The sequence below is a fragment of the Perca fluviatilis genome, chromosome 11, assembly GCF_010015445.1.
Source record: "Perca fluviatilis chromosome 11, GENO_Pfluv_1.0, whole genome shotgun sequence".
In the NCBI taxonomy this organism is placed as follows: domain Eukaryota; kingdom Metazoa; phylum Chordata; class Actinopteri; order Perciformes; family Percidae; genus Perca; species Perca fluviatilis.
The window spans coordinates 13,075,279-13,100,261 of record NC_053122.1 but is presented as its reverse complement, the minus strand read 5'-3'; the positions used below and the strand labels follow the sequence as shown (position 1 = coordinate 13,100,261).

Genomic DNA, 24,983 nt, shown 5'->3' with positions numbered 1-24,983 from the left:
ACAACTTTCAGACACGTTGCTCACGTCACATTTACGCTGTCTCTGTCAGTTGGAGGCTGCGCAGTAAAGCTGGCCATCACCGGAAAAGTGCTTCTAATAGCCTTCACTGGTCTCCGTCCAGAGCAACGGGGTCTATTGGTCCATTAATATATATGTCAATGGTCGGGATCAAGTCGGATCAAGTCGGACACAAATCTAACCGGCATGCATTGGGCGGCGATCACCGGTGATCGATTCTGCGCAGATCTGGCTCATCTCAAACGAGCCTAGTGACATATATAAAAAGGTCAGTACCCGATCCGTTCCACTGGCACGATCCATTCTGCGCATGTGCAAGATGATACGTATGACGTATGCGCAGATGATAATACCGTTTTACGACCTGCCCAATCTGTTCCACGCTAGCCTCCACCGTGATAGCTAACAGCTAATTCGGCTAACCGCTAGCCGACAGCCTTCAGTCTAAAATAACGCATGCGCAGAACGGATCGTGCAGGCAGAACGGACAGCTAGATTCAGTCTAAAATAACGTTAAGTCAAACCAAAGAACTTCTAATATATCAAGAAGTGCCACTCCCTCGTTACTTCCGGGTTCTGAACTGGTTGCAGTTCCACCAGAGTTCCATATAGGGGGCGCTCACAGGCCAGTGCAGAATGAATGGGGCTCTATGGAGCTATACCCCTCAAAACCCACTTTTCTCAGGATATAATTTTTTGTCTAGTAATTTGAATGTTGCATTCGAAAGGGGAGGCTAAGAAAATACACACTGCTGTGTGTTAGATTTTTTTAAAGTCGCTTTTTTGTTCTAAAAAGCCTTTTAAAATGTCAATGACGTCATACACATATACAGCCAGAGATACTGCTTTACGGCAAGCTCTGAGTCGCTTCCTTTGTTCTCTCGAGGCATTGACAACACAGCTGACAGGTAAGGCTCTCCCTGTTAATACATGTGCTAGAAAGAGGTTTGCTGATAATTTAAAGACCACACCGAAATATTCACTCTGATATTCAGGCTCTGCTTCGGATGCCGTCAAGCGGGATCTCCGATCGTAATCACTCCTTCACTGATTTTGGTGTCTAGTCTTATTTTGGTAGTCTTTTGTGCTCTTTTTCCTGTTTATTTTGAAGTCCCTGGTTTTCTTTTGTTTGTACTATTTATCTGTTTGTGTTTCCCTCCTTTTTGTTGCTCTGCCCAGCCTAATGTGTTTCACCTGTTTCCCACCCTTGTGTCACCCCTTGTGTTTTCTCATTAGTCTGTGTATTTAGTCTTTGTGTTTCCCCTTGTCCTTTGTCAGGTCATTTTGTGTTCATGTGTTTCATCATTAAATCGTTTTACCTTACTCCTGCCTGCCTGCCTGCTCTCTCCGCATTTTTCTTTTTCTATACTGACCAATCAGCATTCATTAGCAGAATGCTAGCGTGTTATGGGCTACAACGACTCACCCTGTAAGAAATCAAAAGGACGTAAGTACTCATTCATTCAACTTTTGACCTATAACCCATGTTGAACTTGCAAAAACTACAATCAAATCTGAGGTTTCTCAACGACAATCAGGCTAAAGAGACAAATTTAGCCGTCTAGCTCCATAGAGTCCCATTCATTTTGCACTGGACCGCGATCACCCCCAGTGGAACTCTGGTGGAACTGCAACCAAAATCCGGTACAATGGGGATGAATAGGGAGTGGAATGGCTTTCTGTAGACCGGCTTTGGTCAAACATAATGGGAAAAGCAGGCTACAGCTAAATTAAGACTTTACAGTAATAACAATAAAGACAAGTATTGAGTGATTGTATTTTAAATGAGCACAAGTAGAACTGACGTAACAGCTGTTATATATGTTAACGTTTATTTTCAAGTTTTATTTTGAGGGTCTTTTAAAGTTTACATGCTGTCTCAGCTAGCGGTTAGCCGAATTAGCTGTTAGCTAAACTAACGTTAGCTTAACTGTGGAGGCTAACGGCAGACCGCTATAATCACCTTGCGGTCCGCCGAATTAGCTATTAGCTAAACTAACGTTAGCTAGCGTGGGAACAGATTGGGTAGTGTCGTAAATCCTCGTACCACAGCGCATGCGTGAACATCTTGCGCATGCGCAGAACGGATTGTGCCGGTGGAACGGATCGGGTACTGACAGAGGCCTAATATACAGTATATTTGTTTACGGATAGGATCTGTATATACAGTCTATGATTAGGATCAGAAAAAAGTTTGTGTATTTTTGTTTATAGGTTCCTTATGTGTATGTATATTTTTTGATGTTTTTTTTGTTGTTACTCTCAAACTGTTTGGGTATGTATTTGTACGTATCTGGCATTTATTGTAATTTTTTATGAATAAACTATTAAGACGAAACGGTATAGGCAAAAACAACAGTCTTGACAAAAATAAATAAATACAATTAAATAAAAGTATCTCCTTCTGCCCGCTGTAAATGCGTTGCCTATTGTATTTTCAAATATTTCTAGGTCGGTCGCAACCACTGCTCGTAACCAATTACTTTTACAGTCGCAACAAAAAAGTAGTAGGCCTAATAGTTATGCATTTAAATACAATAGTAATACAAGATACTTACAGTTCTAACAGTTAAATTACTAATTATGCAGAATGGACTATTTCAGAAAAATATATATAGCCTATTATATTACTGGATTATAAATATACATTAATGTATTCATCACTTAAATCTTGCAGCTGGTAAAGGTGGGATTAATATTAATTACTTTATAAACTCCTGGGTAGCTTAACCTATGATAGTAGCTTATTTGATTTGACAGAATGTTTTATATTTTGCATTAGGCTAATAACCCGAATCTGCAACGTAACAAATAACAAACTGCCAAATCAATGTAATGCAGTAAAAAGTAGCCTACTGCATTAGCTGTAATCGGGCCTTAAAAGTACGGCCCGAAAAGCCCCGAGCCCGACAGTTTTCGGCCCGAGCCCGACAAGTACATTTTGATTGACAGCTTTTTAAAAGCCCGAACCCGTTTACAGCCCGACTGTACAAAAGGCCGTCTATCAGCAGTCATTAGAGTGTCGGAGAAAAGCGCGGACACGCACTTCACACCGCGAGCGGGCACACGCACGACTCGGCGGAAAAGGGAGAGAAAGAAAAAAGAGACTGCGCCGCACGCACACAGCTCCTTTGTCTTTCGTAAAAAATGAGTCATTTATACATGTTTTAACATCATTTATTCATGACTAACGGAGGCTACAGGCCACTTGGAAGTTGGAACAAAGAAACCGGCTAAGTCCTCCAGAGACCATCCTCCGTTTCACCTCCTCAGGATCCATTTTCACGCTAATCGAAACGCATCAGCTGACCGCTCATTTACCATGCAACCCGAAGCGCAAGCCCGAGCCCGGCCCGAGCCCGTGTAAAATAATAGAAATTAAGACCGAACCCGTCGGGTCCCGTCGGGTTCGGGCAAAGATCTTCAGCTCTACTGCATTGCATGTTTGCCTATACGATGTGTAGAATCTCAGAATTATATAATGTAATAGATCAGTCTGAATACACTGATGACTTTGCTGCTTTGTATTTCTGTTCACAGCAGAGGGAGCCAGAAGCACAACACCCATTTTTACACTCGATGTCACGGCTCAAAGAGAGAATTTCCCTTATGACATAAACAATAATTTGGGAACACATTTGGGAACAAATTATTTTGTTATTATGGAGAGGGGATAAATATTACATTCCAAAAGGGTGAAATGTATGTATGTTTGTGTTACATACATTTTCTATAACTCTTTTCTTTACTGAAAATTATTCCTGAGGGCCACTTCCTTCCTGCTAAGATTACAGTGATTTAATGACAAATTGCACAACAAAAACATATAACACATCACACATTTATATATCTTGCAAACATAAAAGACAGTGCTGGGGTAACCACATAATGGTTTATTTGGAATTCATGTTTACAGATTTGGTTCTTTTATGTTTGTCTGTCAAATCATGTGTAAATAACTACAGCATATGTGTGTGCCTGTGTGTGATTCTTATGTGGCTGAGTGTAGGACATTACCGTAATGTGAGATTCTATTTCCCCCTGAAGAAGATATGTCTACATGATTCCCCCCTGAAACAAACTACAGTAATTACAGCATAACATGATGTAAAAAAAAGTTTTCAGAACCACTGGCATGGCTTTGTCCTTTATCTCTACTTTAGCACCGTTAAAGTAAATACTGACTTTGTGAAGACAGACTGTGTGTGTGTGTGTGTGTGTGTGTGTGTGTGTGTGTGTGTGTGTGGTGTGTGTGTGAAAGAGAGAGCGACACACTGCAAACTGAAATTCGATACAAAATAAAACCAAAATAAAGCGTACAATTAGTTTCGTACACATTCATTCACCCTTCTCTGGGATACTTTTGAGTGTCTTTAGTTGGAAGGGCTGACCAATTTAGAATTAATATAACAATCAAGTTACAAATGTGTTTGTGTGAGTGTGCAACTGGTCCTACATTGTATTGGCTTCTGTAAATTAATCTTCACCCATAACAACAGGATATGTAGCCGCCTCAGTGCCTTACATCCAGTTATAAATGATCACAGAGGTTTGCTGATGGCTCTGTGTGTGTTTACGTGTACGCTGAAGGAGCTGGCCCTTCTTTAAATGGGTTCTAATTGTATGGAGAGAGTTACAGTTCCTCACTAGCATATCCAGCGGATAAAGCGCTCAAAGAATGAGGGTTTGTTCAGCATGCTGTAGTCAGCTCCTCTAAAGACGGCAGACATGTCCCCAAGCGACACCTTCCGCAGCACCTCTTCATCTGTGTCTGTTCCCATGGCGATGACCGTGGGAACGCCTTCCGCTCGCTTCATAGCAGACAAGCCCTCATCCAGCTGCTCACTGGCTGTGATGCCATCAGTGATGAACACAAAGGCCAGCTCAGCGTTGCGACGAGCCAAGCGTTCACCCTGCTACAAACACAACATGCAATGTTAAGGGAATATACTCTTTGGATTTCTTGCCAAGAGTTAGATGATAAGATTGATATCACTCTCATATCTGTGTGTTTATATGGAGCTTGAGCCAAACAAAAATTAGCTTAGCTTAGCATAAAGACAGGAAGGAGGACAAAAACAGCTAGTATAACCAAACTACACGATTGTCACAAATGAGACATGTATTTTTGAAAACCAGGTGAGCAGTTTCCCCCTGCTTCCAATCTTTAAGCTAATGACCTCCTGGCTCCAGCTCCGTACTTAAAAGAATAGTGTGACATTCTGGGATATATGCTTATTTGCTTTCTTGCCGAGAGATAAGATGAGAAGATTGATACCACTCTCATCTGTGAGTGGTATTGATCTTCTTCTCTTGTTCAAGAAAGTGAATTTCCAAAAATATTTAACTATTCCTTTACATGTTTCTGGCATAGGTTACCTTCCTACAAATCCAAGACATGTGTTTATTTATACCTTTGGAACCACCAGATTGTTGACAGCATGGATGATGGCGCTGCCCAGAGCAGAAGACGAGTCCATGTAGGTCACCCTTGCCAGCGAATCAGAGATCACTGTAAGATTGTGAGTGAGTGCAAACTCCACCCTCTGTTCTGAAGGGCTGCCGTACTGCAGCAGAGCCAAGCGGGCATTCCTCTCGTCTGAACGGCTGTTGGCAAGGGTGAGCTGGCGAGCTACGTTCTCGATAAACTCTTTGGCCCTGCGGTGGGACTCCAGTCCCATCCTCTCAGAACCATCCAACATGAACACCACATCCACTGGTCGCTGAACACAGCTAGCCACGGCAGGCTCTGGAACAGACGCACACACATACATGAAGTTTTAAATCAAACATGGTGTTCAGCAAGCTACAGCCAGAACACAGATGCTCAGAGGTCAAAGCCAACAAAACATATACTGTAACATAGTGTACTAGCTGTCTTCATCTAACCCTTCTCATATAAATAGTGACCTCATCAAGAAAGCACTTTTTTAGTTTGCTCTATGATTTTATTCTCTTGAGATGGCATAAAAACATGAATACATTTGATACAAAACAACATAGTTCACGTCAGCAAGTTTCAGTCACAGTTGATACCATAACATTTGGTTAAAGCCATGTAGCCAGTTTCCTCTAGTCATCATACAAGCTAAGCCACATGCAAAAAAACATGCACCAATCAAGGGCATAACATACAATAGTTCCTTAATTGTCAGTGCCATGTCAATTAAACCAAACATCCACAAACACCAACTTCTGACTCATATCCAGTAGGCTATACTGAGTGTATTTTCCACATGTCATGACCTTTTCACCAACATGACTCATTCACAGAGCACAAGAATAAAAAAGTAAAGACCGTAACCATGGATATGTGGAAAACAGCAATAGAAATGCCATCAGCGTGATTCAGCAAGCTTGTCATTCACAGTGGAAATGAGGCTTCATCAAAAGAGCCACTGTACACTATACATGAGCAACATGAATGGCTCTGCAGACCAATCTGCCACCAACAAATGGACCACATCCACTTTGCATGTAAATGGAAAACGTTCCTCCACCAGGGTGGAAGAAATGATATGTATCATCTTTCAAACAGACTGACTTTTTTGAGAGACAGCTCAGCATGTAGGTTATTTAGAAATATTCAGGAGGGGGGGGGGGGAAAAATTTTGGGGTGGGGGGAATAAAAAAAAAAAAAAGGAAAAAAAAAGAAAGGGGGGGGGGGGGAAGGGGGGGGGGGGGGGCGTTTTTTAATTTATTTTTTTTTTTTTTGTGGGGGGGGGGAGAAAAAGCAAAAAAAAAAAAAAAAAAAACCCCCAATTTTATAAAAAAAAAATACACGAAAAAATCCAGCAGTAAGCTTATTAGTTATTGGCGTCCATAATGGCGAGGTAGCATGGTTAGCATATTAGCATTAGCAGAGTCCTAAGGCTTTCTCTGGGTCTCCCATAATGTCTCCATAGACATATTTGAAGGAGTTGATGAACAGCTGGGTCCACCGCTGCCTGTCCGCTCCATGGGCGAGTTTGGCTCTCTGGGCTGTGTACGCCATAGTTGCAACGCCAACCCCGTACTGCTGCTCGCTCAGGCTGTTTAGCAGGCTGGTTACACCCTCCAAAGAGGTGGGGACCAATGAGGGGCTGCCTTCCTCGGCCAGCGGCTTCCAGGGGGAAGGGGCTTGCCCCGCTGTGACGCCCCCTCCTGAAACAAGCGGGCGGAATAACATCGTGGGCGGGGTCCCACAGACACGACGCATCAACACAGCCAACAAAGATGCCGGAGCTACACTGAGTTGCACTAAATTGTAAGTTTGATTTTGTGTGTTGGCTTTACAGCGACATGAATTAACTGCATAATAGCAGAGGAGGTAAAATGATGTGTGTAAATAAACATATTGACCTAAATGTAAGCCACAACATGTGTAATCCTAGCTAGCTTAAAGGCATCACTTTGCTACAACCAAACTAGTTGGTACCAGGTGTTGTCCGCACACGTCTGAAGGCCAAAATGTTTATACGTTAAATGTTCTGAATAGCCACATTTGAAGGTAGGGCAAAAAGCCTGCTGTCAGAAAGGTGCAGGGCGTATTGAAACATAAAAAAAGGGTAAAACAGTGCACACTTTTGGACAGTCTCCTCAAAGTTGCACTTGGTTGTACACACACGAAAAGTGACGGAAGAAGTTGTGTAAAGAATGAAAAAAGATAAAAAAATTGTCCGACATATGCCCCTGAAATCGAATGCTTTTTCAGACGCTTTGACAATTTGACAAGCACTTCATTGAAGCATATTGACACCTTAATAATGATAGTTACCCAGGCCTAAATGATGAAAATCTTATAAGAGGAAATACATGATGGTGATACATAATATTTTAAAATCTTACCTGATTTACAGGGGAGATCAGGGCATATGATGAAAGGCTCTAAAACGAAGATAAAGACAAATGTCAGACAAAAAGGACTAAAGAAAATAGCTTCATAATTCACCAGATGAACGTACTGTACGTTATGTGTGCTTTCCTAATGAGTGTACCTGGGCAGAGCACGGTTTCAATCTTGTTGATGAACTCTTCTGCCACGAGGTCTGCAAAGCGCTTCATGCCCAGCACCCTGCCATCTTTCTGGCAGGCAATGCTCTTCAGACTCTCATTCTCCTCAATCTGGTCGAACATGTCTCCGATTCCGATGGCACTCACATCAACAGGGGTAGTTTGTCTAACACAAACACAAGCAATGAGATGGATAGAAACCACATAATAGCTCATTCTAAATCTCAAAATACAGCCCCAGTGCCAGGCACCTGCAGAGGTAGTCGAGCAGCTGGTCGTCATCTCTGGGGTCGAAGCGTCCGTCAGTGATGACAACAACAGTGACTTTGGCTTTGGCTCTGCGGCTGTCCCTAATCAGGTTGTCATAGGCGTACTTCAGAGCTGATGGAGTCCATGTTCCTCCAGCAATCCACTCCAAGCGCTTCACTGCATCCTGAAAAGTCAGTCAGGAATGTGAGAGATGTGTATGTACAGTGGTACATGATGTGAGATCAGTACTCAGAGTGGACACGAGGAAGATTATGATTCCATTTTTTTATACAAAGTGCCCATGTTCATAGTCATGTAGAAAAATGTCACCCAGTAAAATGGTTTGATGTGGGTTTTTTTTTAAAGAATAATGTATGTATGTATGTATGTATGTATTGGTAAATGTCAGAAATATAGTGAGAGGAACATGTAAACATAACTGTGATGACTCCCATCTGCCTTATGTGTGCAGACAGCACATCGGGTCTGACAGCACATCAGCCCTGATTAATTAAGAAACATCTGGACAAAAGAGACATAAGAACAGTCTGTGTACACCCTAAAAATACATGTTTCTTCTGGAATACAAGTAACCGTTCGTGCAAGTTGGCAGCCATCTTGTAAAGTTTTTTGGACTAATTCTGTAGTCATCTAAAAAGCAAGGGAACATGTGCATGTCAACCTGTGTCTGAATTAGGGTCTTTGGCAAGGGATCCCAGTTTGTTGATGGTGTTGATGACAAAGTTCTTCTCCAGGGTGAAGTTGGTCATACCCACTGACTCGGAGCTGTCGATCACAAACACAATGTCCAGGGCTCCGCATTGTTTCTCACAATCTGCAGATAAATACACAGACTGTAAGAATCTGATAGCCTAGCAGAGCATGTTCAGACCACTGAATAGAAAGACAGTGGTAACTAAACTCACCACAGCAGCCACATGTTTCCCTGATGTAGTTCATAACATCACATTCCTGCAGTAAAAAAAACAACATAATATCATTATATCTATCATGTTTCTGTTGATGTGCCAGTGACAAAAGAGTGGTTAGATGAAATGCTCTTACAGTGAGGCCGGGATCTCCCTCAGGGCCAGGATCTCCCTGTGGAGGAAGAGAACACAAAAATATCACATCCTGCCTTTCAGCTTTTGTCTGGTTTGGGATTGCTAGCAGATAAAGTAAATCATTAACAAGTAGGCCTAAACATCAGCTTAGGTTGGCATTTCCTAGCTGGATGCAACTCCCTATTAACCTGAAAAGCCAGACCCACATCAAGATGTTGGGTCTGGGAACTCACCATTGGCAGGGCTCAATCCGAGGGGCGGGATAAACAGTTGTCTTTCAAATTCCCTCTGCACAATAGGATAGCGCTACAACCAGGCAGAGCAACGAAGAAGGTAGCGAAGCTAGTTGATAGATTAAACTTTTGCCGTATCCGGTCGGCAAAACTCCGAACACATCTTCCTTTTTCAAGAATGATTTCAGTGCCGTTCTTTGTTCTTTTCTCAAAGAAAAGCTTAACTCCAAGTCTTCCAGAAGACCGCTGTTCCCAGCAGCAGCAGCCATAAGCCCGCCCCCCGATTCTATACACAATGTGATTGGCCTGACCAAAATTTGTTTTTTCCAGCTCACAAGCCAACGGAGAGTGCCTAGACTGACCCTGGCTGCAAAATAAATTTGCTGCCACTAGGGTGCGTCTAGATTTCTAGGCTAACTCCCTATATCAGTGAGTAGAAAAGCACCTGTATGTGTGTTTTCCTGATTTGTGTGGTTTTTGTATACTTACATCACGCCCAAGCTCTCCTCTTGGCCCTCTTAGGCCAGGTTCACCCTGAGATCCTGGCTCACCCTGTTGTAAGCAGAAAAAATAGCATTGTGCACCTGTAGGCTACTGTACACTTCTTGCTTAACAGCATACAGCCAACTACAATGAGTTACTCACGTCCTCTCCCAAAGGTCCTTTAACTCCTGGTTCACCCTTTGGACCACAGTCTCCTCTGCCACCGCGAGGTCCACGATTGCCATTCTCTCCTCTCTCACCCTGTACAACAGCGGAAGAAAGGTTTCTCAGGCAAGTGTGTCACTCTGGCTAGCAAACGCAAAGAGACAAAGTGCATGTGTACATTACCGATGATCCTCTAGGCCCAGGATAGCTGAAACCAGGTCTTCCAGGGTCTCCCTGAATAGAGACAAAATGAACGGTCAAGACAAACTGCAGCTATAGAGACCCTAAAAAGGGTCCAAGGAAGATGCTAAAACACTTTCACACACATACCTTTGGTCCAATCTGTCCAGGATCGCCTCTTGGTCCAGCATCACCAGGGTCACCTCTGGTACCCTATAACACCAACAGTGTTAATGTAAACAAGATTACGTAATGTATCTTTTTAACGTGATGCTCAAATGAGACCCTTAACCTACATTTTTCCCAGCCTCTCCTGGTGTCCCCGGTGGTCCCCTGGGGCCTGGCAGGCCATTGTCTCCCTGTTCAGAGGCAGAAAGTTGACAACAGGTGCAACAATAGTGGTTAGATTAAATAGTTGTGTATGGTGTTCATATTAACATATACAGATAATAAAGGTAATATGACTCTTCTCACCTTTGTTCCTTTGTTTCCGGATTCACCTGGAAGTCCTCTCAAGCCTTCTGGCCCCATTTCACCCTGAAACATAAAATCAGCGTTGAGCCCCCTAGTGGTGGAGTAATGTCTTATAATGAAGGAAATCCTTTGAGTCAAGGCAAAAAGTTCATAATACAAAAATGTTTCACTCTTGTGCGACTGTGTACACAATTTCCTACCTTGTCTCCCTTAACTCCATCTGACCCTTGAGCACCCTTTGGCCCATAGTCTCCTCTTCTCCCCTAGAACACGAAAACAATTGGAAAGTCAACATAAAGCCATGCAAGCGAACGATGAAGGGGAACATTATAAGTTGGGTGAATCAGATGTTCTTACCGGTTCTCCTCTGACTCCTGGATCTCCAGGGGTTCCCTAAGAAGAACAACACACAGGTGAGCTACATGATGCATATAATGAGTATTTTTGAATGTATTTCTGTCTGTCTGTCTGTCTGTCTTACTGGGTTTCCTTTCAGTCCAGGGACGCCAGGTGATCCAGGACTTCCCCTCTCTCCCTGTGGAAGAAGCACCAGAGTTTAGCCTTTCACCTCCAACATTCCTTAAACCATTTAACATGACCTGAGGCCTAATATCTGTCAAAGCAAAGAGCAGCTATCCCTGTCCCCAGGTTTACCTTTGGTCCAGTCTCTCCAGACAGGCCAGAGGGACCAGGTCTTCCAGGGCGACCGGGATCACCCTAAAGACGACACAAACACACACACACACACACACACACACACACACCACACAGAGTCAGGCAGAGTTTAACCACATATTGGATTACTGATATAGTTTTTGTTTTTAAGTGAAGACCATGTACCTTTTCTCCATTAGTACCAGCAAAACCACGTTCACCGACGTCTCCGGGGTGACCATCAGGACCCTACAAAGCATCAAACACACAACATAAATAGGCCATAACACAACACATTATGGCTGTACTGATCATTTCAAATAGTGTTGAATGTCATACTCTGTCGCCTGGGTCTCCTTTGCAGCCGGGAGCGCCGATCCGTCCAATTTTACCCTGGTGAGAAGAATAAGATAAAGGGGAAAAAACTACATTACAAAACTGGAGCTTCTCTGCAAAATCAGACATCCACTATTTGAAACTTGTGGAATAGAATCAGTTTTATTAAGTCTGTAATAACTAGGTTGCATCTTGTTCCCTAAATGTACAATATCAGCCTTATACAGCACCTACCTTCTGTCCATCTGTACCATTGCGCCCTTCAACGCCAGCCACGCCCTAACGTCAAAGAAAAGAGACACTTAGAAGAGAAAGACCGATACCTTTACAAAATGAATGATAATTAACAGATTTGGTTAAGCAATAAATCATAAATAAGAAAAAAGTCCTACCTTTTTCCCCTGAGTACCAATCTCTCCCTGTGGGCAGACACAAGATCAGCAGTCATTTTACTACGATCAATATGTGCTTATTCATTCAACAGATTATGAACTCATTTGACTCCACATTGTATTATCTTTCATCTACAAACCCATTCATTTATTCAAATACTTAAGTCATGCACTGATGAACCTAATCCACACAAAAGGAGAGCGATGCCTCACCTTATCACCTTGTACACCTGGTTGTCCCTACAGAGAGGAAAAAGCGTAAAGAAAAATAGTTTATGACACTATAGATACAAACGTTGTGATACTGTAGTAAATATGGGCTGATGAGTTGGTGGATGTTCAGTGTCTTACTTTGCTACCGGGCTGACCGATGGGACCCTCGATACCGGGGTCTCCTGGGCGACCTTTTAATCCTTTTAGACCTGGGTCGCCGTTGTCTCCTTTAGCTCCCTGCAATCAACGAGTTAAAAGGAGAAAATATGTGAATGAAAAGGATGAGGATGAATGTCACGAGTGTGCAGTTTCTGTAAGTGTGTGTGTACGTGTGAAGCTCACTTTTTGTCCTCGGGGACCTGTTGGACCTTCAGGCCCTGTTGTCTCCAGACAGGTCACATTGTAACACTATGTCATACAGGAAATTAAGACATACAGTCAGTGTTGATACAGTCTGAAACATAAATCTTTATGATTATTAGTTGTGTGTGTATTCTTACCTGTATAAACGCCAAATGTTTCTGTGAACACAAATGGAACAAGGTGTGAGCAGGAGAGGCATTCAGCATGTTTTGTGTTTCTCTGTGTGTCTCTGTGGGTGTGTTTGCGTGTTACCATGGTGTCGATGATGCGGTTAATGGTGTCTTCATGTATGATGGCTCTGCCCTGGCTCAGATCCACAGCCATGAAATCCCTCCTGTAGACGCTCGCAGGAGAGTTGGCGATCTCCCTCAGCCCTGTCTCTTCGATGTTCCTTGATGCCGCCACGACAAACATATGGATGTCCTTTTCGCGAGCCCTCTCTGCTGCCATTTTGATGCCCCCGCATGGGTTCGCAGTAACGTGGCCGTCGGTGATGACCACAGCGAATCGGACCAAACCGGGGCTGGTAGTAGAGGGAAAGCGCAGCATTTTTTCGGTCATGTTGCTGATGGCGCAGTCGGTGTGAGTACCCTTACCCAGGTATTGGATTGCCTTGACGCCCTGGAAACATTGACAAGTGTGACTTGTTAAGGCTGGATTACCAATCAGGAAAAGCAGGCAACTGCCCAGGGACCCAAGACCCTCAGGGGCCCTGAAGGTATCTGCGTCACTCTGGGGTAATTTGATTTATTGATTGATATAAACTGAAATGGTATGGGACTAAAGGTGGCTCCTGTATTTTAACCTAATCTTCAGATGCTGTGTTGGAATAATAAAATAAATAACCACGGAACACATTTTGGGGATACACTTATTCATTATCTGGCAAAGAATTAGATGAGAAGATCGTAACTCTCATATGTATCCGTTTAATATATTGTCAGTTAGCTTAGCACAAAAACTAGCCTTGTTGTATGTAAAAACAGCAATGCCTTGCTTTACAGAGGTTATGCGCTGGATTATTTCTTGGCTGGGACCAGCTGCCAGGTGACCAGCGAAGACTCCAGGAAGTTTACTGCTCCCAGTCAAGAAATAGTTCGGCACATAATTCCCCATACAACAGCTAATTGTAATTTTTACACGTTTGTTTTTTGTATGAATTAAACAAACAATATATAACTTGTTAATTTGTGAGCTTTAGAAGTGCTGGTAGGCAGATTTAGTTGAGACCCAGGCTAACTGTTTCCCCATTTCCAGTCTTTGTGCTAAGCTGTTGTCACTGGCGTCAACAAGTGTGTGGTGAGCTAAAAAACAAACATGAAGACGATGTGCGGTCACAGGTCAGGGCTCGATGGTGTTTTAAGCCCCCAGTGTCTCCAGCCAGGCAGCGCTTTGACCGTTGACTTCAAGGCACCTCACCCTAACCTTAACCCTAACCCTAACCCTAACCAATTGCCTAATCCTAGTGCGAGAGTAGAGTAGTAGTAAGTAATAGACTAGTAGAGACGTTGGGGGCTTAAAACACTGATAAACCAGGTCAGAAATCTCCATCCACAAAGATGCAAAACTCCATGATTTAATTTTTTTTTTTTTTTTTTTTTTTTTTTTTTTTTTTTTTTTTTTTTTTTTTTTTTTTTTTTTTTTTTTTTTTTAGTGATGGTTGAAGATGTTTCACCCTAGGGTCCTTTGCACCATGACCTCGAGCCAAACACCCCCAGAAGCTTTTTCACCTGGGTCTAACATTGAACCGAGTTAAGGTAGCGTAGCGTTATCCGCTGAATAGCTTAGCGCAGAGGCTAATGGATCCGAAGTGTCTCTTAACATTACCCCACTAATAATGCCCGAAATGATACCAAAGGTCTACACTAGTATATATAGGTTATGCACTCATAAAACGATGGATTGTAAAGTTTGTAAGTACACCAGAAGGTTATGTAAATAACACTTGCCTGCTGGCTTCTGCTCTCTGCTGTTGTTGTTGCTGCTGTAAGACGAGTGCTTAGGGCCGTCTACAAATTACAACACCGAAAAATTGCAACAAAAATATTTTTTAATTTAACTTATTTTTTAAAGTAAGTGCTGTAATATAACTAGCAGGAGACAAGTAATAATTGAGGTAAGTTTGGAGACATTACCTTATTTAATCATTAAATTAATAAATATTTTTGTTGCATCTCTTTTTGGTGTTGTAATTTGTAGATGTCCCTAAGCACTCTTACTGCCTGGTAGTAACAGCAGCAGCAGCAGCAGCAGAAAGCAGAAGCCAGCAGGCAAGTGTTATTTACATAAACTTCTGGTGTACTTACAAATTTTACAATCCATCGTTTTATGAGTGCATAACCTATTTGTACTACTGTAGACGTTTGGTATCATTTCGGGCATTATTAGTAGGGGTAATGTTAAGAGACACTCCGATCCATTAGCCCCGCTATTCGAATAATGCTACTTCACGCTAACACCTATCGATACGCACCCAGGTGAAAAAAGCTTCTGGGGGGGTGTTTGGCTCGAGATCATGGTGCAAAGGACCCTAGGGTGAAATTACTCCGAACCATCACTTTAATTTAGCTGCCAACATGTGATGATACCTGGTGCAGCTTTAACCAGTATTGTACATCATTTGTAGGCTAAATGTCAAAGTTATCAAATTCCTCTAATTCGGTACTTACTTAGGTACATAAAACACCCAAATCTGATCTATACAAACTATTTAATCTTAAACTTGATGGTATCTGGGATGTGAAGGGATGTGTGTGTGTCACTCACAGTGATGAAATTGTTCTTGGGTCCGATGGTACTGAACTCTTTCTGGATCTGGGAGAAGTGCAGTCCACCGATGTTCCAGTTGATCCGCACGACACCTTTAAGTTCAGCATCTTCCAAACGCTCTGCAAATAGCGCAGCGAATGTCTACAACAACAAGGTACAACATATTATACAACATGGCTAATACAGCCCACTTGGTCGAGTGTCATTAAGGGATGATGACACTATAAAACAGGGATATTTTGTGTTGGAGAAAAATGAGGAACCTTGATGCTCTCCACCAGCGCTCCAGGGGGTGGCTCCTGCAGGGCGATGGTCTCAGATGTGTCTATGGTGAAGTACACGTCTACTGCACAATCATTCTTCTCTGGAGGAAACACAGAAAAATACACAGGTAAAGCTTCCATGACAAGTGCAATGCATTTAAATCAGCAAGATGAAATGCTCCATGTTATGTCACTAAAACTGTTCACATTTTAACATGCCGTGTTACTATGGCTGTAAGGGATCAGGTTCATGGCACTCACTGTTGCACTGTGTTGGCTGGCCGTGAGTCAGGGCTCCAAAAAGAAGACAGAGCACGATGACCTCTAACCCCAACATCTTCCTCTTCTCCTGTCTGACACACAAGGGCACAAGACACTCCACTGAGCCAACAATATGCTTGTGTATTTCTCACTTTATGTCTCAAGATCAATAAAGTGAAAAAAGAACTCATGGAAAAGACATAAAATACAGAAAAAACACTGAATCGCAGAAATGGAAAGACATATGTGACAGAAAAGAGGATTATATGTGGCTATCTTAAAATAACCAGTCTAATAGCCTTTCACTCTGGTGTAGTCTAATAATACAGAATTGTCTTGTCATTCCACATTATTATTGTCATGTAATTATTTAGTAGTAGTTGAATGCCAAAATATTCAGATTCATATTTATAATTTCTTTTTCTAGATTCTGCATCTGGCATCAGTTAATTGTATGAAAAACACGGACTACTACTGACTGTCCCATGTCCCATGGAACAAAATGGCTGCCACAGAGTTATGTAATAGGTTTGAAATGATCAAGAGTTACACATGGCCTTTCTTTCTTGTATTTAATGGTGGACATAGAAACGACAGAGGCTGGACGAAGTGACTGATCTTAACATAGGCTGACATTTGCCTTATAATGGATTATTCATGCAGAAACCTGGACAAAGGCCTTAACATGCTGCCAAACTTCAGCCATAACCAATAGAAATTCAATCAGATGCATTAAATACATACAGGCCTAAGTGCTTGAGTCTTAAAAATTTAACTTATTAACTTATCTAAATATAGCACCTCATTGTTTTCAAGTCAAGAAAAGATTTTACAAACATGACTGCGTGATGAAACAAAATGAACAGACATGCATTTGGCAGCAGAGAGCCCTCCAGAGGCTTTCCCTTCCCTCGCAGCGAACCTCTGTTCACCTGTTCGGGGGCCCTGGCACATTGATCCTTATTTGTAATTTGACTACACAAACACAATTTTATGTAGGGATATGCATTATGTAGTCTCACATTGCCAGACCTTCCTCCACAGCGCTGCGGAGGAAGGTCTTGCTAGTCCATACAGCATTCCAGGATGGGAGAAAAATCGTGTTCTGGTTTATTGGCCATTCTTAATTAAATTCTGACAAGACAGGTAATCATGCTGGACCTGCCTGTCCTTTGTTATCTAAGGTGTGCATATTCCAAAATAAATTATTAATCAGATTACCACAAACCAACCAGCTGACACACACTTGATAAGAGGCCTTCAGGGCCCCTGAGAGGAGGGGCCCGGGATAGTGCACACTTTGCCTGATTATTAATCCCACCCTGCTGGATGTGCAGAAAGGAAGGGCCTCTGGAGGGCAGCTGACAGCCCTTACATCCATTGAACACTCAGCACACTGGTAGCAACATGTCAATAAAGCCTACAGTTGGTCTATCAGTCACTCTTCATCAGCTACAAGATCTCAGCCAGCGAGTGTCCACCACTAGACATCCTGCCAACTGTATTCACTGCATCTTTACAAGTGACCAATCGGAGAAAACTTCTTCCTCTTAAGAAAAACATTTATAATATAAATTTCCCTGTAAATAAATGCCATCCCACAAGCAGTTTGCCTTCAAATTATTATTTTCTGAAGGTAGTTGTTAAAAATGTAATGCAATTTGAAGTACATTCAATTTACACTAACTACAAAAATATTTTCAGACACATAATTTTAAGAACATTTTAAGTGCACACCAACCAGCCACGCGCTTTGCTGTGGCTCCCTCTGGCGGACGGACAGCTGTGAGCTGCGAAGAGGTCGCTCCTGCAGAGGTTCCCACTCCTCTCCCACTGTAGTGTCCAGGCCATGGGAGTGAGTGGGAGACCCCATTGCCTTTCACCACTGCACAGGTAAATATCATGCAAGAACATGCAGAGATACCAGCACGACTGATAGAGCCCATGCTTTATGTTTTATTTATTTTTTCTCCTTGGGTAATTACTTGGATTTTGAAGGAGTTGCGTACTACTGAAAGTTTGTTCTTGCGCAGCAGTTTGGTTTGGCTGGGAAAACCCCTCATTTCCCCTCATTTCTGTTGATGAGAGTAAGTTTGAAGACATTCAAAGAGGCAAAGAGAAAGACAGATAGAGACACAAGGAGAAAGAAGGAGACAGATAGAGGGAGAGAGAGATTGGTACTTGTGCGTAAAAGTGCTGCTTACCTGAACTCTTTCCAACAACTTCAAAACTTCGTTAGCAGCTGATCCTCTGTTGATTTATCTTCTCATATCAGCAGGAGGTAAAAGCCGAGAAAGAAAAGGGAGATACGGGAGTTAGAAAAATGGGAAACAAAGCTCTGGATGGGCTTTCACTTCCCGCAGAAGAGCCGTCCGTTCGCTCTCCTGTCCCGGTCCAGCCCCAGCAACAAGCTCTGATCCCTCCTCCTGTACGCGTACGACGCACCCCAGTGTCCACTGCTGTCCGCTTGGAGGCGCCATGGCTCCTCAGGAGCCGTGTAAGGGCGCGCGCGTGTACCCCCAGTATTACTGCCATGAACCAGTAAAAGAGGATGCCAAAGCGCAGCTTGAGTTTTGAACAGCCCACCCCCCTCCCCCCACACCTCTCCACAAACAGATTGTAATGCCCTTTTAGTATCCGTAGATATTACATTTTTATGGATGTGTCCCTCAGCCAAACACATGAGAACCCTGGGGACACTGAGCTTTCATGTCCCTGAGATAGAGCATTTAGGAGGTTTTCACAGTTAATCTCATACATGTGGTGAGTCAGTTTGAAATAGAACAGGATAAAGAGTAGACTTAACCCCCATACTCATAAACACACACACACACACACACACACACACACACACACACACACACACACACACACACACACACACACACACACACACACACACACACACGGACCCTGCTTATGTCTGGTGGTCTGGTTACAATTAGTAGGCCGAGTGAGAGGAGTTTATACTTGATATAAACAGCAACAGACTGCTCATGAGTCTGCTCACCATGTTTATACGCATGTAGGTGCTTCAGCTGCATGTTTGCCTATCCGTATGTGTTAGAGTGTTGGTGGGAGGTCTCCCTGTGAGAGGATTTACCATGTTTGTACACATCTGCACAGACACTTACTTCTACACATGTAAAGCATGTAAAGCATATTTCTTGTCAGTTCATTGTTGCTAATTATATGTTGCAGACAAACACTTGAGCATATCAGAGGGTCTAATTTGCTTGAATTCTCTGATGTGGCCTGCCACCTAATGTTTTATCCAGGCCAGGATACGGGAGGCGATGTCGTGAACAGGCTTTTACTAGGGCTGCACGATATGAGGAAAATATTTGATATGTGATAATGTTGTTGAATATCGCGATATTACTTATTACTTGCGATAAATAAACAGATTAAAGTGGACTCAGTTCTGCCTTACTGCTGCTTTCAGTATTCTGCTGGAAGACCACAAATTGCTTGTTGAATTTAAAACAAATATAAGGAAACCATTTCCAACATTCTTTTATTGAACAAACTGAACATTGAATTGAATAAAAAGGCACCACTTAAAAAAAGAATAACTGTTACATTTGAAAGTGCAGTTTTCTACTGATATTTGATTTCAACTATATTTCAACTAACACAAAAATCTCTGAGTGTCTTCCGTGATATGTTGCAGCCTTTTGCGATGTGTGATGATTATTGTGACAGTTGATATCGCAATGATGATAAAAAACAATATATTGTGCAGCCCTAGCTTTTACATCAAAGTCCACATCCATCCGTCCCATGAGAGGGAGATGAGGGGGCCATTTGGGTCAACGGAGTATGGCAGGTGCTTAAGTGGATGACCAGAGACTGGAATCCATATCTTTAGGAATATCACATCACAAGTTTGATCTGACCTCATCTGTCATTAGACATGGCTGATGTTGCACTTGCAGAACCGTAACATATATATAGACACACGTTTTTCCGTTTTAATCCCTCATGCTTTTTAAGTTTAACTTTATCTGAAGGTATAGTGGGCTGTCATCAGTCTAGGGGTGGATGGAGGTGAGACAGCAGTCTGCATTTTACTTAGTGCAAAGAAAAGAAGAGAAGGAGTAGGAGAAGGGCAGCTTCTGGAGAGAGTTATTACTCTATAAAGCGGTTCTCTCTGTCTTGGCCCATGAAGAGTTTTTCCTTAAAAAGAGAAGAGGAGAGTGGAGCAGTGAGCGTGTGCGTGTGCATGTGCATGTGCATGTGATTGAGAGGGTGGGGGGTTCTGGTCTCTCTTAAAAGTGTGACTCATAGAATAGGAATGACCTCCCTCCCAAATAAGAGTAAACCAGTCTCTGTTCTCCTCTTTCTCACACACACACACTCTCTCTCACTCTTTCATTTTTTTTTTCATTATTTCTTTCACATGGACTGAAAGAACGTTACAGTCTGGGGGGATTTCTATATAATCAGTTCCAGAATCATAAACAGCTCTACTCTCCCAACTTCGCTATAACTTTTTTCTCACTATTCCATGGAAAACACACAAGGAGCGACTCAGTTTTTGTCATATGCAAACAAGCACAAAGACAAAAGACAAGGCGACAATATAGACATAAAAGCAAAGCAAGCATATGCACGCACATGCACAAATCCACACATTCAAACAGCAGATACATGTTCATCTGCAGCATGCCCAGATACGACTATCTGCATGTTATGGGTGTGATACCGTTCAGTCAGATGTTTTCCAGTGCAGCTCCTAAATCTGAAATTCTATACACGGTATATATTAAAGAACAAACACACAAGATATTACATTTAACTTATGATAAGCTAACATTTACTTCTCTTTTCCTTGGCTTCTTTTTTGGAATCTTTCCCCCTCCTTTCCACCAGATGTGCTTTCTGTTCAGACAAGACAGCTGGGAGTCGTTACCTCAATGCATAATGAACACACACACACACACACACTCACACACAAATACACGCACACACACACACACACACACACACAGGGTTGTGCACACATCATGAACACGTACGGTTAAGTTCATGTGCGAAACTTATGTCACTACCAGTGAATTTCGGTGGTAAAAGGTTGTTCTGAGGTCTGAGAGTAAGATGGTAGTGAGAGGTCCAATCGCTAGGGCTTCAGAAAAAAAGGAGAGAGGAAATTGGGTCTTAGTCAAACGACAGAGGAGCCAAGATAAATTTCTGAGGAACAGTCCCCCCCATATGCAAACACTCAGATACACACACATACACACAGCTATACATGCACGGATGCTGTAAATCATGCACAGAAAAATGCATCACCACACAAACAAACAAACAAACAAACAAACTAATACACACACACACACACACACACACAAACAGGGGCTCTGTGGAATGCTCTGATAAGGGCAGTTTTGGCTCTTGTTCTTCAGAAATGACTTTAACACAGGAAGTGATTTATCAAACAGTGCAAAGACATGCAGCGCACAAACGTGCACACACTCTCATACAAATGCACACAGCAAAGATCAAAACAATGGCTCAAAATCAGGACCACAGGGAAAAAAACATTAAAGTAAGTTAAACTGTTCCACTGAAATTCTGCTGCAGTGGGAGTATGAATGTTTAATAAAAAACACTCACACTCACACTGCAGCAGAATTTCAGTGGAACAGTTTAACTTACTTTACTGTTTTTTTTCCCTGTGGTCCTGAGTGTCTCATTGAGCCATAGAGAAGAAAACACTTTAACATTTGTGTGTCAATGTACTGTATATTTTCTGCACATCCAGCAGTGAAGAGTAGGATACAACAAAAAGATGCAGTTTGCAGTGATACACCCTTGACCCCTGAAGGAGGAATTCTGTCTTCTCTTGCCCCTCATCAACAGGGAGGTCAGAGGTCAGGCTCGGCTGCAGCACAGCAACCCTTGAGCTGGTAGAGATGCGTTGCTCAAGGGCAGCTTAGCAGGCAGATACTTGCTGACATAGTGGGTTTGACTTGAGACTTGTGTTTATATGGAGTCCGCCTACTAAACTGTCACATTGCTGCACTCGGTAGTTAAAGAATAAATCAGCTTTTTTCGACAACCTGAGTCTTTATTAGTGGTCATTATAACATTTTACTCACTAAGTTAATGGCTAAGATCAGGGGACATGACACATAACTAAAGGTCAACAGGGTGGAAAAAAGAGCAGTCAGATAACAGCGGTGTACGACAGGTTGTAATATATTATCATAACATATTAACATATTGTCATATTAATTAAACCACTGTTTTGTGGTTTTAAGAGGCTGTATGGGCACAGAGGTGCTTGACAATGCTCACATAGTGATGTTTAGGAGTAGAGGTGATGGTTCATTTGGGGCAAGCAAATTGGGGCTTTGCAACAGAAAAAAGTGTAATGTAATGTAAGTGTAAGTGTAAAGTAATTTTCGCATAGGAACAAAATCTGTTGCTTATCTGTTGTGAATTTTGATTTTCTGAGACTAACTGGAACGTCTCATTTTTTAATCATTCTGTGCTTATTTGTGTCGGAGTTACGACATGCAGCAAAGGGCGGCAGGTTGGAATTAAACCAAGGCTGCAGTGTAGGATGCTCTAGTATACAGAGCACATGCTCTACCAGGTGAGCTACCAGGACACTGAGGGCCAGATGTACTAACGCTTTTGCGTCCACTTCAGGCGTATTTGTTTTGCAACGTGCGCTTCGCAACTTTGTTCAGTTACAAGGTAGGATTAGCCGGGAGACTTCTTCTAAACGAGGGCGCAATTCCAACTTTGCGTGGAATACCTGCAGAACAGGGACATATAAGTAGTTCTTTTGTAGATTATGGTGAACTAGTGTGTGTTGTAGAAGTGTTTGCCATTGAGAACGAGCTAGCATGCTAGCGCTAGCATGCTACGGTTAGCCCCTTCGTTTCGGCTAGTGACGTAGAAAGCCCTGCAGATTTTGAACAGCTAACCCGGAGACTGAAGGCAGGTTACATTCAGAAGCCGTATCTCACTCAAAACAGCATGGATGTTTTTTTTTCCAAGTTTGTATGCATGTGGAAGCACCAGAGACATAAAATAACACCCCAAATACCTGAAATAGTGATTTTTTCATAATATGGGCACTTTAAAAGCAAGTGTAAACCAGCCGCAAGCAGGTTTCCTCGCATACGCATATGCCATATAGACGAAGACATAGGCCAAGGAGCTGAAAGGATTTTTTGCCACAAGGATGACACTTTTGCAGTTGAGTGAACACAAAGTCATTAAGCGTTACAGATTAAGCAGCCATGCAATATTACAGTTAGGCTACTGGAAGAAATCAGAGTAATATTCCATAGAATATTCCATTCCAGCTGTTGTTAAACTCCTCGCTACATTACAAATATTGGCATCAGAATCATTTCAAACAGTCATAGCATCAGCTGTGGGAATATCGCAGTCTGCACTCAGCCATATCATAGCACCAGTACTTAATGCTTTGCTACAGCGCAATTTATGTTATAGTGGGCGGAGAAAGGTGCTGATTACCCGATGAACTGCAGGTTTGATAAATACGACGTAAGCTGAAGTATCACAGCGTGCGCTTTCTGCGGGTTGGCCATGGCGCTGATAACGCTACGTTTGCAAATGTAGGTAAGTAAGTAAGTTTATTTGATTAGGACAATGCACATTAATCAACATTTCTGTAAATGCGCCAGTGTTAGCCAGTCGGCTAATTTTCAACTGTAGTCCTAGTATGCATGTCTTTATGGTGGGAAGAAACCGGAGCACCTGGAGGAAACCCACGCAAACACGGGGAGAACATGCAAACTCCACACAGAAAGGCCCGGAACGACCTGGACTCGAACCCAGAACTCGAACTGTGAGGCAGAAGTGCTAACCACTGAGCCACCGTGCATGAGGGTACATGAGGGCCTGAGATATGTACATGTACGTATATCCAATAATTTTAGTATCATATTGAAGTTATTTGAGAGCTTTCACTACTCTGACTTTTCTTTTACCTAAGACTCCAGAAATGAGATACCTGTAAGAAAATTTAGAGAGTCCACACAGTGATCACTGTGAGACTAAACCATCTGTATTTCTCTGGAGTGACAATTGAGATGAATGAGAAATTGCACAATGTCTATTTGGTTGACTAGTTTCATCTTGAATTTTCCTTCCTTTGCTATGGGTCATATAATTCTGGAATAACTGCCAATAGGAATGCTTGGTGACATAAACTGGCCACCGGTTAGTATGGTAAGTTGAGTTGGTTTCCGATGCTGCAGTGGCTAATGTGTTCAACCAATCAATGTACACTTACGTCACACCAGGTTCTTCTTGTGTTTTACTCTAGAATAGAACCTAAAAAGTCCATCAAAACAGCGTTCTAAGAACTACGATCCTCCAAAATAGACAGTCACATGCCATGAGAATGGGAGAACAACAATACGCATGCTCAAAGCCTTTGGCAAGAATGCAAATTGCACAGATTTGAAGCCAAGTGGGGGCTGATATCCTGCTGCGACACTGGAATTTGGATGGCTATTTTGTCATTTGCTCGTACTTAGCAGAAGTTAGTATTTCTTTTAAAGTAACTATAGAGTAAAGTAACTGTGGTCACCATGAGCGATGTGGATTATCTTCTACAGCACAAATTTGAAAGCCATTCATCCAAAAGTAAGGAATATTAGGAGATATTTCACTCTGGACAAAAGTGGTGGCCCAATCTACTGCTCAACATTGCCCTAGAGACGCACCGCTAGAGCAGCTAAGAACTGTGCACACAGCTACATAAAATACAGTGGGTCAAAATTGAGTGAGCCTACAAAATCAAACTGAATATACCACCTGTGTTGGTATGTCAGATCAAACTCTTGACGAAACCAGTCGGGAGAAGAGCAAAACCATATTTTC

General features: G+C 42.4%; 1 protein-coding gene across 1 annotated transcript; it reads right to left on the bottom strand.

Annotated features, from left to right (window-relative positions):
• Window positions 1-3,845: 3,845 nt before the first annotated feature.
• col6a2 (collagen, type VI, alpha 2) lies at window positions 3,846-18,519 on the bottom strand. Its single transcript, XM_039815653.1, is given in 31 exon segments — window positions 3,846-4,934; window positions 5,433-5,767; window positions 7,846-7,884; window positions 7,995-8,176; window positions 8,262-8,451; window positions 8,870-9,094; window positions 9,186-9,231; window positions 9,325-9,360; window positions 10,046-10,108; window positions 10,202-10,300; window positions 10,388-10,438; window positions 10,535-10,597; window positions 10,681-10,743; window positions 10,859-10,921; window positions 11,059-11,121; window positions 11,216-11,251; window positions 11,340-11,393; window positions 11,513-11,575; window positions 11,699-11,761; window positions 11,852-11,905; window positions 12,083-12,127; window positions 12,241-12,267; window positions 12,454-12,480; window positions 12,592-12,690; window positions 12,796-12,861; window positions 12,954-12,974; window positions 13,069-13,437; window positions 15,583-15,726; window positions 15,849-15,949; window positions 16,110-16,201; window positions 18,314-18,519. Coding segments are annotated over 30 exon segments (3,033 nt in total). The 5' UTR covers window positions 16,186-16,201; window positions 18,314-18,519; the 3' UTR covers window positions 3,846-4,664.
• Window positions 18,520-24,983: the final 6,464 nt, after the last annotated feature.